At 39.2% G+C, this 15,428-nt stretch overlaps 1 protein-coding gene across 1 annotated transcript; it reads right to left on the bottom strand.

The window, feature by feature from the left end:
- Positions 1 to 3,765: 3,765 nt before the first annotated feature.
- Positions 3,766 to 15,050, bottom strand: LOC143630871 (putative E3 ubiquitin-protein ligase LUL4). The gene is made up of 3 exons (XM_077099767.1): positions 14,530 to 15,050; positions 5,321 to 5,834; positions 3,766 to 4,069 (listed from the first exon to the last, which is right to left on the bottom strand). The coding sequence occupies exons 1-3, from the start codon at positions 15,048 to 15,050 to the stop codon at positions 3,956 to 3,958; spliced, it is 1,149 nt and encodes a 382-aa protein (XP_076955882.1). The 3' UTR covers positions 3,766 to 3,955.
- Positions 15,051 to 15,428: the final 378 nt, after the last annotated feature.

Here is a 15,428-nt window from a genome sequence, read left to right as displayed (position 1 = left end):
TCATTTTTAACAAGGAACCATTGGGGGTCAACTTTTTTAAATTTAGGACCGTCAGTGAAGATAAAATAAACATAGATTATTATCAGCCAATACTAGTTAATAGGGATTATTAAAATCCAATAAACCATAAATTAAATAACTATTTACTATTATGTGGAGATGGTTTATTTTTACATTAGAGACCCAAAGATATACTTTCATCTATTGGCATTATCAGTCCTTGAAGAATCTTCTTTGATCCCTTTTACACTTTACCAAGTATCTCTTAAAATAATATTTGAATGGTTTAATAAAAGATACAAAAATTAGTCCACAAGTTAAATAATTAAGCAAAAACTAAACATATATAAATTAAAGCTAATTATGGGTCCCACGCCTTTATTGGGAAACCCTAAGGGGTGTTTGGTAGAGGGATTTGATTGGGGAGAAATGGAATTAGAAATATTTCTTTTGTTTGTTTTCCACTTTCATTTATATTTCTCTTTCTATTTCTCTAAAACTAGAGAATTTCATTTCTCTTTAAAACAAAGAAAAATCCATTTCTCAGCAGCCTCCTCATAGCATATCACCACCTCGTCTCCGGCCACCACCCCGTCTCCGGCCGCCACCTCGTCTCCAAGTCTGCAACCGCCACCCCGTCTCCGCCGTTCGCAGTGGTGAACACAGAGATGGTAACCGGTTGTAGGTTGCAGGTGGTACGGGTGAATGGAGATTAGGGTTTCAAGTGGTGGTTCGTGGTAGGTTAGGGTTTTCAGATGGTCGGGTGATTGTGGTCGCAGGTGAGTGACAGTGGTGGTGGAAATCGGCGGTGGTCGCAGGTGGCTTCTGATTATCATCATCATCATCGCCACCACAACCACCACCACAAAATCTCCAAAGAAGCAGTGATGACAGATCTGAGCCTCCTTTTTCTATATCTTATGTTCCAAAAATTTGAATCTTTTTAATTTCTTGTGTACTGTGGTTGAAGAAGGGGATTTGGTGGCGGCAGCCGGTGGTGGTGGGCTGTGGTTGAAGAAAGGGTTGTGGTGGTGGTGCTGGTGGTGTGGGGCTGTGGTGGTGGTGCTGGTGGTGGTGGGGCTGTGGTGGTGGGGCTGCGGTGGTGAGTGGTGTCAGGTTGGGTGGAGGTGGGATTGGGTATGGTAGAGTTCTCTGTTTATTTTCTCGTGTACCAAACAAGAGAAATGATTCCCATTCTCCATACCAATTCTCTTTCTCTACAATTCCATTTCCATTTCTATTTTCTATCCTTTTCCATTATCTGTACCAAACACCCCCTAAGGGCAATATACAAGTATTTATTTGTCTATAGAAAAGACTTTTATACTAATATTTAATTTATTTAATTTGTAATTTAAAGACCGTAACCTTTGACTCGTCTACTTATGCATGTGATATTTATCGAGGTTGATGTTATTCCATTAGTTGTACCTAATTTTTTTAATAAATTATCCTGTACGTAACCAATTTAGCAATTTTTTTTTATTTTTTTATATATTTTATGTCTCATTTTTCTAAACAAATGTTTCTAACTACATATAGTATGTTTATAAGGCTAATGATGATATGAAGGTTTTACTTTTTGTTCTTAAACATTATTTTAGATACTTAATATGGTATTAGATGATGCATAAGTAATCAAGTAAATTAATATATATTATATAATACTTTAAGTTTATTAAACTTATAAGAAACATATAATTAGGAATTGTATTTAGAGCATGCTTGGGACTGAGTTTGAAAAATGTTTATTAGCTTATTGGTGTTTTCATAAAACCAAAAAATTAAAATGTGTTTGGCAATCACAAAAAACTTTCTTATTTTAGATTTTTGAAAGGGTTGAAAAGTATTTTTCCAAAAGCCCCAAATCCTGGCTTTTCAAAATGGCTTTTTGAAAAAGCTAATAAGCCAATAAGCATTTTTGAAACTCAATCCCAAACATGCCCTTAATCACTACATATTTCGCGTAAAAATTTTGGACGAGTTTGTGATTGGATTTTTGGTTAAGAGAACTTCAAAAAGTAAACGTTCACGGTTCTTGTTTGTTTTAATTTTAGGATATTAGTAGATAAAAAGAAACTTGTATAATTTTAGAAGAATAACAAGAATCAAATATGGAAACCATATATCAACAAAAAGTTTTACCATAAAGAGATGACTGAAGCACACTCAAAGAAAACCTATTTCTTTATATATGACATGACTTTGTCTATATGAATAAAATGGTGGTGACATTTGAAAAGTGAATATGAAATGTATAACATGCATTTAGAGAAACTGCCATTTATGTTGTAGTTAGTTTAACACATGTACATCACATGGTGTAGGGATGGTGATTACTATTTGCATATATATTCATTTGGATAGTCCTTCAAATCTATGTCACCCTTTGGAACTCTCATAACCATCATATGCAATTTTTAGCCCCCCCCCCCCCTCTCACACTAGATATTAGTGTGTGACACTATTTGATATAAACAATAGCTATAACTTGTAAGTCGTGTGTCGTCGACGTAAAGAGTAATGCTATATTATCATAAACTTCTTTGAAGAATCTATTAGAATGAGTTTAACAATCTATAAGTTTTTTTTCTAGTCAAAGCATACAATATTGTATGATTGGTTATGTTATTTGGAAAACAAAAGTTACCCATACCACACGTCAAGAATGGAAATCATGTACGATACAACTCACACCGCACAATTTACACATTATTATAGCATGATTGCATCGAATCTATTCGTTTTCGTCTTTTCGGGAAGTAAAATAATTGAAGTTTTGAAAAGTAAAGTTTTTTTTTTTTTTTTAATTTGAAGTAAGAAGAAGTGTTAACCTAGAAATTCATGAGACAAGTGAGATGGTCCCCAAGCTATACCATAACATGTTGTATAGGATTAATAAAAACTCAGAAAGATGCAAGAAACTCAATATTATTACTGCACCAATTTTGTATCTTGTGATGTCCACACCCCTCTGCAGATGCTCTCACACTTTGTCTCTCTCCCAGTGCTAACTTCCATGTCAATTGTCAAATATTCTCTCTTCATTTTCTACTCTTTTCTAAACATTAATTTACATATATAATCCCATCTTATCCATCTACAGGTCGAATTAGCTATCGTTTACGCCTAGCGCGTAACCTCAAACAGGTCAAACACGTTAAAAGCCGTCTAAGTTTAAAGCCTCTTAAATTGTTTTATTATCTTGGTAGTAACTTAAAACATATTCAAATAAAGTAGCAACGCAGCTTGTTAGCCCGCTTACCTGCATCTATATTATAATTGGATCCTTTTATTTTATGAAATTAATAAACCATTTGAATAAGTATTAAACAAAAAAAAGATTGAAGGTCAACGCAAAGGTGTGGATCTCAGAAACTATGCAGAGCCAATGAACTTGAGATTCAGAAATCAGAAGTGAGATTCCATATTTGCATGCCAAAGTGGACACAAGGCCCAAAAGGGCTTTTATAGCTGGCCCATTATAGGCTTGTAGCTACCTAATATTCTCTCCATTGGCTAATTATTTGAATTATAAAAAGCTAGGGAGTAGAAGTGTCATAAACAAGAAGCTAGGGGGTCTAAGTGTGAAAGTGGAAAGCAAAAGTCTTGTTTCCTTCATGAGCTTTAAACAAATTTCAGACAATATGACCAAATGGGTAAAGAAGATATAAAGCAAAGCTTACATTCCAAGTTTGCAACTGAAAAGGGTATGAGGTTAAAATGGTAAATTTGAAGAATGGTAAACACAAGGTTTAGTGATGATTATTAAAGAAAAAGAAACCATGGTTAACTAACTAACTAGCCAAAGGATAAAGATAGCAGCTTTTAACATACATACATACATACATACATGATAATATTAATTACACCATAAGATTGTATAAGAGGAAAAGAATATACTTATGTTTTTACTGGATTTAGTAACAAGAAAGGAATATAAAAAGATCACTCATCAGTCATCACTGGTATTAACTTTGATTTCCATTAGCTCTTCAATCGGTTGACGACACACCGGACACTTGTTTGATTGAAGTCTCAATGCTTTTGCACACTCACTGCATAGACACTGAATCAAGCGAAAATAAATAAAGTTAATAAAAAAATCAAGCATATAACAAATAAACAAATCTGGTGTGCATCGAAAAAATCAAGCATATAACAAATAAACAAATCTGGTGTGACCGATGCGTATACAATTTTGACCCGTGTACTTACGAACAGGTCAACTTGATTTATGTCTAATTTCTAAAGAAGAAATAGCTAAAAAAACTGGTTAAACGGGTCGCAAGTCGGCCCATGTTCATTTCAATACATACAACCTACTAGATTGCTTTACTCAAAATATTATATTATTTGTAATAATACTTCCTGTAATCATATTAAATGCACTGACAAAAAGATTTGAGTAAATTACACTTTTTGGGTTTTTGTCCTTAGGTATCTATGAAAATAGCATGAATCATCCTTTATGTTCAAATTTGTTTATACACATCTCGTCCTTGACTTTCCACTCACGGGCATTAGTTTTTTCTGTTAAGTATGGACACGTGATTCAAACACGAGGGTACTTTCATCCTTTTTACAAACGTGTGAACAAATTTGAACATAAAGGATGATTCCTGTTATTTTCTTAGTTTAAGGATGAACCTGAAATTTGCTATAACCTAAATAACAAAAATGAGCAAAAAGTATTCCAAGTCATCCCGGTCCAGCCTGTACGAAAAGTTATCATTTTGACCTAAACCAATTTTGACTCGTTACCCAACCTTCCCATTTTGGCATTTTGCCACCTATACCTTCGAGGCTTGATCCACATATAATTTGTTTACACCCCCAACAGGCCCATTTCCCTACTTCAAGTTACATATAGGGCCTTTCAATACAATATAATTGAAACCACAAATTAAGTTGGCAAACGAGCAGATCGGATAGAGGTTGGGTTCCAGATCAAAACAAGTAACTTTTAGAACGGGTCATGTTCATAATAACTAGCGTCATAGCGTGTGTCAAATATAATTACAAAAACTACATAACTTAAATAATAACTTAACTTTTTGGATAAAATGATTTAGAAGGTTTAATGCAAAAATAATAAATAAAAATCACTTTGGCAACCTTCAAGCCGTTCAACCTTTTTAGCTACTTTTCCTAACATAACCAGAACTGACCAATTCTCTAATAAAGCGGGTCTAAATTCCCACCTCAACCAAGAACAGATAAAGGCCAACCAAACATCTAACCACAACATTAATCTAATTGACCATCAAAATTTAAAAGAAATAGTTAATACTTTATATGCAAGCGGCAAGAAACTTACCATATGCCTACATGGAAGCACAGCTGTATCTTTAGGTTCGGTCATGCAAATAACGCATTCTTTTCCCGAGCCCGTATCATCAAAACTTTCCTCAGATTCCCCGATTCCATAAATCTCACGTAACTCATAACGAACTCCATCAATCCACAATATTTGTCTCATGACTCTAACTTTAAAAGGGTCCCCATTGTTTTTCCCCAAAACAGCTTGTGTGATCTGTTTACGAGGGACAGAAACGGTATTTGATAATGGGTCATAAGGATGTTCATCAATTGAAATTAAAGGTGCGGTTGTTTCTGCACATATGACAAGTGGATACACATCTGCCCCTGATGATGGTTTTGAAAGAGAGTCATAGTCAAAGAATCCAAAATCAATGCCGGTTCCTGATGGCTGTTGGAATCTTTGACCATGGCCTTTTTGAAAAGGGACTTTGAATGGTACGAATGCATCAGGGTATACCGGAACAAACTTGCAATCGGGCTCTTCTTTTGCAAAGTAATAGATTGTTATGCTGTCATTTGAAAAATTGATAAGGAAGAATATACTTAGTTGTGAAAAGAAAAAAAATAATAAGGATATCACATCATCTAAGACAAGAAATTAACCCGGTATTCAGAAACATAATGGTGTATCCAAACATTAAATTAAATGCATATTACTTCCACGTTAAGTCACAATAATCAGTTCGATAATCAATTTTAAAAGGCAAATGTGGATGTATATGTTTAACTAAGCAGTTAGAAATTCAGATATCTCAACATCTATGATGCAAAATTAAAATCAACATATTTGTAAAATCATAAAGAATTGTTGTGCAAAACTATTATTTAGTTACAAATACGCCTTTAGTGTTAAGTGCGGTACTGATGTTGTGACTGGTAAATGTAATAAATGAAAGTATAAATCTTAGAATATTAGAAAATTATCAGAAAAACTATATTACTAAAATAATATTTAACCTGATTTACAAGTAAAGTGTTTATAAGGTTGAAAGTTCGGTAACATATAATGCTTATTATGGGGTCAAGTAAGTAGGTTTGGATAATCAGCTTCATACTAGTAGCAATAAAACTGATTATCAAGGAGTACAATAAAATCACCTATCACCTATCGCCTATCAATTTCAAATAGCAAGGTATATCCAAACACCATCTTCAAGACTTCAACAACCAAAATTATCACAGATGATTATCTGATTATAATTATTCAATATAGCATAATCACTTTCAAATCGCACATCCAAACACCCCTTGCCATAGTGGGATGATTTGTGTCCCTGATTACTCAAGCAGATACATTTATCGACATAAACGGACTTCATAAGAATTACAACGTCCCTCCTTTAAACCAACCTTTTCATTACTTCAACATTAGAGTTTGTAAGCATAATGATCAAAAACCACCTACAAGGTAACTAACACCAAAACCTAGTAACAAAGGTAAAGCAGAAAGAGTAAGATAGGCAGCTAAGCAAGACACAAAAACTAGCTAGGACTAGTCTATATGCCCCCCTAAAAGTCCATAGCCTTTATTCGACATCTCCAAGAACTCATGTCACCAATCATGTCCTTAGAGAGGTGCAAGTCTAACAAATCCTTCTATCCATCCGTCCCATGTAAGTTCAGGCGTGTCTTTGCTCCTCTTTCCTCCACTGTGAGGGTATCCACGCTCCTTATAAAAGTCATCTGTTGGGTTCGTAGGCCTTGTTGGCCCGGTTTATTATATTTAGTCAAAAGAGGAGACGGGTGTGGGCGGTCGGGCCCAAGCCCGGCCCGGTTTAGATTTCTTGCATAATAATTTACTAACCCTAGTTCAGTCTCTATATAAACAACATTATGTACTTGTAATATTTGGTCACTCAATAAAGATATACCTAGTTGCCACCCGTGGACGTAGGTTAGTTTAGACCGAACCACGTTAAATCCTCGTGTTCGTTTATTGCTTTCGTGTCGTGTTCGGTTTCGTGTGTGCGTTTAATCCTAACAAGTGGTATCTAGAGCTTAGGTTCGGGATCACACGAAGAACACGTTGAACCGGTTCAGCCGCCACCCTGCTGCGCTAGGGTTCCGCCGTCATCGTTTTTTCGCCGCGAGAAAACCTTGCTGTTGCTGTCGCAACACCGCTAGAGTCTTACCGACTCAGCCGCAGGGAAGAAAGGGGTGATCTCCGGTAGGGTTCCGCCATACCCAGTCGCCGGAGTTGTTCAGGTTCGGTTTTATTTTTCGAAAGCATTTTACCACCGCATAACCACCGTGTACCGTTGTTTAGTTGTGGGTCAGACGCCGGAGTTTTTTGTAAGATATTGATTTTGAGGCAGAAGCTTAATCGATATTTTCTCACTAAGAGCGTGTGCTTGGTAGAGAGAGACGTGACCATGGTTAATTATATTTGTTCAAGTTGCAGCATACCTTTTGACCAATAGCCAGATTTGACCAAAATTCTTGATTCTTTTTGTTTTAAAAGATCAATTTTTGTGTGGGCCAAGTTTTCTCTATTTAGGTTCGAAAGTTTTATCGGGCAGTTTAGCCGAGGCACAAGGACAAGATATTTTTTAACAGTTTCAACGAGTCAAGAACGAGCCAATCAAGATCCTATTTTTGTTGAAGAACAGTTGAAGTCGTTTAAAGAAACGGAGAACCAGTGCCAACCGCGTTTGTCAGGTTTATCGTTTCAGTTTAAAGTTTCGGTTTCTGATTTACAGTTCGTTATTCCGCTGCACGTTTAAAATAGGTTGATTTTTTAACAGAGTTCAGTAGAACAATCGTTAAGTTCAGGCTCGTGTTGCTGTGTCTGTCTCTGTTTTATCCAGTTTTTCGTTTTAGTCATTGCTATGGCAGAAGACGGAAAGGTTTCGATACAGAAGTTTGACGGACAGAAGTTCGGTTGGTGGAACATGCAGATTGAGGCACTACTTTGTCAGAAAGACTTGGATGTAGTGCTTGAGGATGAAAAACCAGAAAAGCTGTCAGAAGCAGATTGGAAGAAGTTAGACAAGAAAGCTAGGGCTTGTATTACATTGTCGTTGTCGGAAGATGTGGCGTTTAACGTCATGAAAGAAACCACAGCCCGTGGTATGATGGACGCACTATCCAACATGTATGAGAAGCCTTCGGCAGCGAATAAAGTCTATCTTATCCGAGAGCTAGTGACAACTCGAATGAAAGAGGGTGGGTCAGTTACAACTCATATCAATAATCTTAATTCGATCTTGTCCCGCTTAGTGTCAGTTGACATTAAGTTTGATGATGAAGTTCAAGGCCTCTTGTTATTATCCTCTTTGCCCGACAGTTGGTCGCAAACAGTGACTGCAGTTTGTAGTTCGTCTACAAATATTACTTTCGATGGGATTCGAGATCTGATTCTGGGAGAAGATTCAAGACGCAGAAGTTCAGGTGAATCATCAGGCAATATGCTAGTCACAGAAGGTAGAGGTAGGGGAAAACAGCGAGGTAGTGGGAGCAGGAAGAGGAGTCAGTCTAAGACTCGTAAGGATATTGAATGTTGGGGTTGTAAAGAGAAAGGACACTTCAGGAATCAGTGTCCGAATGGTAAGAAAGAGGTGAACGTTACAGAAGACGACACAGATGACGGGGTCAGTAGTGATGAGGCTTTGGTTTGTAGTGTTGAGAGTAGCGTTGATGCTTGGGTGATGGATTCTGGTGCATCGTTTCATGCCACTCACTGTAGTGAAACGATGAAGAATCTTAAATTTGGGGATTTTGGAAAGGTTCGACTAGCGAATGATGATATTTTAGAGGTTACGGGTATGGGAGACGTTGATTTGATAACTTCAGCCGGTACTTCTTGGACTTTGAAAGACGTGAGGGTTATTCCAAGTTTGAAGAAACGTTTGATTTCAGTTGGGCAGTTGGATGACCAGAGGCACGATGTTAAGTTCGGGAATGGGCAGTGGAAAGTAGTCAAAGGGAATCTCGTTGTTGCTCGTGGCAAGAAAATGGGTTCGTTGTATATGGTCGATATGTCACCGAAAGGAGTGGATCCAGTTTTGGTGAAAGACAAAATCCGGTTCACAGAATCTCGTGGGCAGAAGAAGGTTCGTTTTGCAAGTAACAAACCCAGAGCCAAAGTGAAGATTCAGGATGAACGAGCTAGGAAGGTTAAATCAGTTAGGGGACATCGTGACAGTGGGAGCACAGGTCGTGTTTCAGTTACAGTTCCAGGTCGACAGTGGATTAAGAAAACCAGTATTCCAGCTGTAAAAGTCTCTCCAATGAATTACTTGCTGAATATGGAGAGTGTTTGTTCTCAGGTTATCTCAGGATCCGGTAGTTCGTTACAGTGGGAGCCGGTAGGGACAGAGAACGGGTCAGGGGCAGTTTCAGCCATGACTGACGTGTTGGAGCTCCGGGGAGCTTCAACGGGCCTTCAGGTTAATTGATGAGAAGGCGGTGGCAACTAGAAGAAGTTTAATGTTCAGATTACAGAAGTACAATCAGGAGTGCAGACGAGAGTACTCAAGGCCTCCGAGTGGGAGATTGTTGGGTTCGTAGTCCTTGTTGGCCCGGTTTATTATATTTAGTCAAAAGAGGAGACGGGTGTGGGCGGTCGGGCCCAAGCCCGGCCCGGTTTAGATTTCTTGCATAATAATTTACTAACCCTAGTTCAGTCTCTATATAAACAACATTATGTATTTGTAATATTTGGTCACTCAATAAAGATATACCTAGTTGCCACCCGTGGACGTAGGTCAGTTTAGACCGAACCACGTTAAATCCTCGTGTTCGTTTATTGCTTTCGTGTCGTGTTCGGTTTCGTGTGTGCGTTTAATCCTAACATCATCATCCATTTCCTATGCGCATACCCAAACCCAAACCATCTCAATCGCCCCTCCCTTATATCATCCGAAACGCAACACCCTCAATTTGTCCCGCAAAACTTCGTTCCTTAACCGGTCCAACCTTGTGTGCTCACTTTCAAATCGCACATCCAAACACCCCTTGCTATAGTGGGATGATTTGTGTCCCTGATTACTCAAGCAGATACATTTATCGACATAAACGGACTTCATAAGAATTACAACGTCCCTCCTTTAAACCAACCTTTTCATTACTTCAACATTAGAGTTTGTAAGCATAATGATCAAAAACCACCTACAAGGTAACTAACACCAAAACCTAGTAACAAAGGTAAAGCAGAAAGAGTAAGATAGGCAGCTAAGCAAGACACAAAAACTAGCTAGGACTAGTTTATATGCCCCCCTAAAGTCCATAGCCTTTATTCGACATCTCCAAGAACTCATGTCACCAATCATGTCCTTAGAGAGGTGCAAGTCTAACAAATCCTTCTATCCATCCGTCCCATGTAAGTTCAGGCGTGTCTCTGCTCCTCTTTCCTCCACTGTGAGGGTATCCACGCTCCTTATAAAAGTCATCATCCATTTCCTATGCGCATACCCAAACCCAAACCATCTCAATCGCCCCTCCCTTATATCATCCGAAACGCAACACCCTCAATTTGTCCCGCAAAACTTCGTTCCTTAACCGGTCCAACCTTGTGTGCTCACACATTCACCACGGCATTTGTTGGGTTCGTAGGCCTTGTTGGCCCGGTTTATTATATGAAGTCAAAAGAGGAGACGGGTGTGGGCGGTCGGGCCCAAGCCCGGCCCGGTTTAGATTTCTTGCATAATAATTTACTAACCCTAGTTCAGTCTCTATATAAACAACATTATGTACTTGTAATATTGGTCACTCAATAAAGATATACAGAGTTGCCACCCGTGGACGTAGGTCAGTTTAGACCGAACCACGTTAAATCCTCGTGTTCGTTTATTGCTTTCGTGTCGTGTTCGGTTTCGTGTGTGCGTTTAATCCTAACAAGTGGCATCAGAGCCTGGTTCTCGATTATACACACAGTTCCGCCGCCGCTGCTCCGCTGCTACAGTTCCACCGCCGCTGCTACAGTACCGCCGCCGCTGCTACAGTGTCGCCGCCGCACCAGTGATCGGGGCTAGGGTTCCGCCGCGTTACCGCTAACTGCTGCTAGGGTTTCTCTGCCACCAGTTGCCACAGGTCAGATTCAGGTTGTCGATCTAGGTTTTCGGTGTTGGCAGCTAGCCGACGTATCCAGCGATCGACCGGAAGGTTGAAAAGAAGGCAGAAGTTTTGCGAGTCGAGATCCTACTTTGCAAAGTACGAGTCAATAACAGCGAATCAAGATCCTATTTTCGTTGAAGAACAGTTTCAAGTCAGAAGAAATTTAAAGAAACTTAGAACCAGTGCCAACCGCGTTTGTCAGGTTTATCGTTTCAGTTTCTGATTTTCAGTTCGATATTCCGCTGCGTATAAATAGGTTGATTTTTTAACAGAGTTCAGTAGAACAATCGTTAAGTTCAGGCTCGTGTTGCTGTGTCTGTCTCTGTTTTATCCAGTTTTTCGTTTTAGTCATTGCCATGGCAGAAGACGGAAAGTTTTCGATACAGAAGTTTGACGGACAGAAGTTCGGTTGGTGGAAGATGCAGATTGAGGCACTACTTTGTCAGAAAGACTTGGATGTAGTACTTGAGGATGAAAAACCAGAAAAGTTGTCAGAAGCAGATTGGAAGAAGTTAGACAAGAAAGCTAGGGCTTGTATTACTTTGTCGTTGTCGGAAGATGTGGCGTTTAACATCATGAAAGAAACCACAGCACGTGGTATGATGGAGGCGCTATCCAACATGTATGAAAAGCCTTCGGCAGCGAATAAAGTCTATCTTATCCGAGAGCTAGTGACAACAAGAATGAAAGAGGGTGGGTCAGTTACAACTCATATCAATAATCTTAATTCGATCTTGTCCCGCTTAGTGTCAGTTGACATTAAGTTTGATGATGAAGTTCAAGGCCTCTTGTTATTATCCTCTTTGCCCGACAGTTGGTCGCAAACAGTGACTGCAGTTTGTAGTTCGTCTACAAATATTACTTTCGATGGGATTCGAGATCTGATTCTGGGAGAAGATTCAAGACGCAGAAGTTCAGGTGAATCATCAGGCAATATGCTAGTCACAGAAGGTAGAGGTAGGGGAAAACAGCGAGGCAGTGGGAGCAGGAAGAGGAGTCAGTCTAAGACTCGTAAGGATATTGAATGTTGGGGTTGTAAAGAGAAAGGACACTTCAGGAATCAGTGTCCGAATGGTAAGAAAGAGGTGAACGTTACAGAAGACGACACAGATGACGGGGTCAGTAGTGATGAGGCTTTGGTTTGTAGTGTTGAGAGTAGCGTTGATGCTTGGGTGATGGATTCTGGTGCATCGTTTCATGCCACTCACTGTAGTGAAACGATGAAGAATCTTAAATTTGGGGATTTTGGAAAGGTTCGACTAGCGAATGATGATATTTTAGAGGTTACGGGTATGGGAGACGTTGATTTGATAACTTCAGCCGGTACTTCTTGGACTTTGAAAGACGTGAGGGTTATTCCAAGTTTGAAGAAACGTTTGATTTCAGTTGGGCAGTTGGATGACCAAGGGCACGATGTTAAGTTCGGGAATGGGCAGTGGAAAGTAGTCAAAGGGAATCTCATGGTTGCTCGTGGCAAGAAAATGGGTTCGTTGTATATGGTCGATATGTCATCGAAAGGAGTGGATCCAGTTTTGGTGAAAGACAAAATCCGGTTCACAGAATCTCGTGGGCAGAAGAAGGTTCGTTTTGCAAGTAACAAACCCAGAGCCAAAGTGAAGATTCAGGATGAACGAGCTAGGAAGGTTAAATCAGTTGGGGGACATCGTGACAGTGGGAGCACAGGTCGTGTTTCAGTTACAGTTCCAGGTCGACAGTGGATTAAGAAAACCAGTATTCCAGCTGTAAAAGTCTCTCCAATGAATTACTTGCTGAATATGGAGAGTGTTTGTTCTCAGGTTATCTCAGGATCCGGTAGTTCGTTACAGTGGGAGCCGGTAGGGACAGAGAACGGGTCAGGGGCAGTTTCAGCCGTGACTGACGTGTTGGAGCTCCGGGGAGCTTCAACGGGCCTTCAGGTTAATTGATGAGAAGGCGGTGGCAACTAGAAGAAGTTTAATGTTCAGATTACAGAAGTACAATCAGGAGTGCAGACGAGCGTACTCAAGGCCTCCGAGTGGGAGATTGTTGGGTTCGTAGGCCTTGTTGGCCCGGTTTATTATATGAAGTCAAAAGAGGAGACGGGTGTGGGCGGTCGGGCCCAAGCCCGGCCCGGTTTAGATTTCTTGCATAATAATTTACTAACCCTAGTTCAGTCTCTATATAAACAACATTATGTACTTGTAATATTGGTCACTCAATAAAGATATACCTAGTTGCCACCCGTGGACGTAGGTCAGTTTAGACCGAACCACGTTAAATCCTCGTGTTCGTTTATTGCTTTCGTGTCGTGTTCGGTTTCGTGTGTGCGTTTAATCCTAACAGCATTCTCATCTCTGCTATCTCCAACTCGTCTACTTTATGATGATCCAACAATCAATTATGTATAACATAGCTAGACAAACTACAACCCTGTAGAATTTCTCGACGAACGACCCTAAATACTACCAGGCCTTCAATGGTTATTTGAGTGACATCCTCTTTGTTAGCGCCACTTAAGTATGTTAAATGACAAAACTTCTAGCTAAGCAGCACATGTAACAACTAAAAGTGTGAACATGCTTTGCTTGGCAAAGACATTGGTCCTTATGTAAGGGCATAGCTTAGTGTTGTACTATGCAGTCAATATCGCCAATATATCACCGACTGGTTATCTGTCCCTTGGTAAAATATCGGTCCAAATTATTGGATATAATCCCGATATTATCGGCGGTATTGACCGATATATCACAGATTTTCCCAATCTCAATTTTTTAAGTCTCATCTTAATTGTCAATTTTTAGTGTTTTACTATGTCTTAATCAGTCCATACGTGCTACAATTGTGAAGTGCTTTGTAAGATGCAAAAGGTTATTTTGTTAACGGTAAGAGAGTATACTGAATTGTTAGTGTCAAATTGCTATATATATATATATATATATATATATATATATATATATATATATTCTGCATGATATTAAAATTACCGATATCACACATGTCCGATATTTTTCCGCATTATCTGCATAGGTGTTGTATAATTCAAAGACTACATGATCTAGTATTAAACTGAATGAAACACGACAGTTTAGCAGGCAATCTAAATCAACAAAACTACAAACTACACATATGCACAAACTCAACACGAGCATCAAACAAAACAAAAACACTAACCTGCCATCAAACAAAGCATCGAAAACGAACGAAACCAGATGACAATCCGGATTCTCCTTATCAACCTCCACCTTCAAAGTCTCCTTATGCAAATTCACATGGTTCTTCACTTTCTTCGCCTGGTTATGCTCCACATACACCGGCGGAGCCACAGACGGAACCGGAACCATATAAGGCGGCCGCACCGGTGGACCCCACCCATAATTATAATTAGGTTGCACTTGCGGTTGCAGTTGTGGTTGTTGAGGATGACTATAACCCCCATAATTAGGTCTAACCATTAAACCATTATTATTATTATTATTATTATTGGTAGTATTAGAGTAATTACCTCCGTCTGTGTATGGATGGTACACTGGTGGTGGTGGTGGAGAGTAGATGTACGGCGGTGATGAGTAGGATGGATCGGCGGTAGGGTATGGTGAAGAAGAAATGAGTTGTGACGGTGGGGTTTGGTGGTGGTGATAGTAGTTGTTGTTATTGTTGTTTCGTCTACGGTTGCTGCTTAATGAGATGCCCATGGATGCTGTGAAATTAGGGCAAAATTAGTGAAGAAGATGAGATCTGGTTCGTGAATTACGAGTGTAGCTGCTGATGGTGGTTGCGGTGAGTTGAATTTGTCAACAAATGGTTTAGACGATGACTTCGACACATTTGATATTTAGTTTTAGACTTTTCATTTAGTTGACATACCGTCTTAAGGAGACTCGTCCCGGTGATGGTTTCAAACGTTGTCCAATCAGAAGTTTTAAATGCTTTCATTCATGAAAATTGAAGGTTCAGCTGATAGGGGCAGTTGGTCTAATCATTCTTAACCTCTTCGGCTATAAACAGTACAGGGATCCTCATTCTTTCACAGAATATTTTACTCTCTGGAGGTAAGTCGACAAATATTCGGT

Source organism: Bidens hawaiensis, unplaced genomic scaffold (assembly GCF_021521415.1).
Source record: "Bidens hawaiensis isolate Kalapana, Puna unplaced genomic scaffold, B.hawaiensis_p1.1 tig00005851_1, whole genome shotgun sequence".
In the NCBI taxonomy this organism is placed as follows: Eukaryota; Viridiplantae; Streptophyta; class Magnoliopsida; order Asterales; family Asteraceae; genus Bidens; species Bidens hawaiensis.
This window is presented reverse-complemented; position numbering and strand designations above follow the sequence as displayed.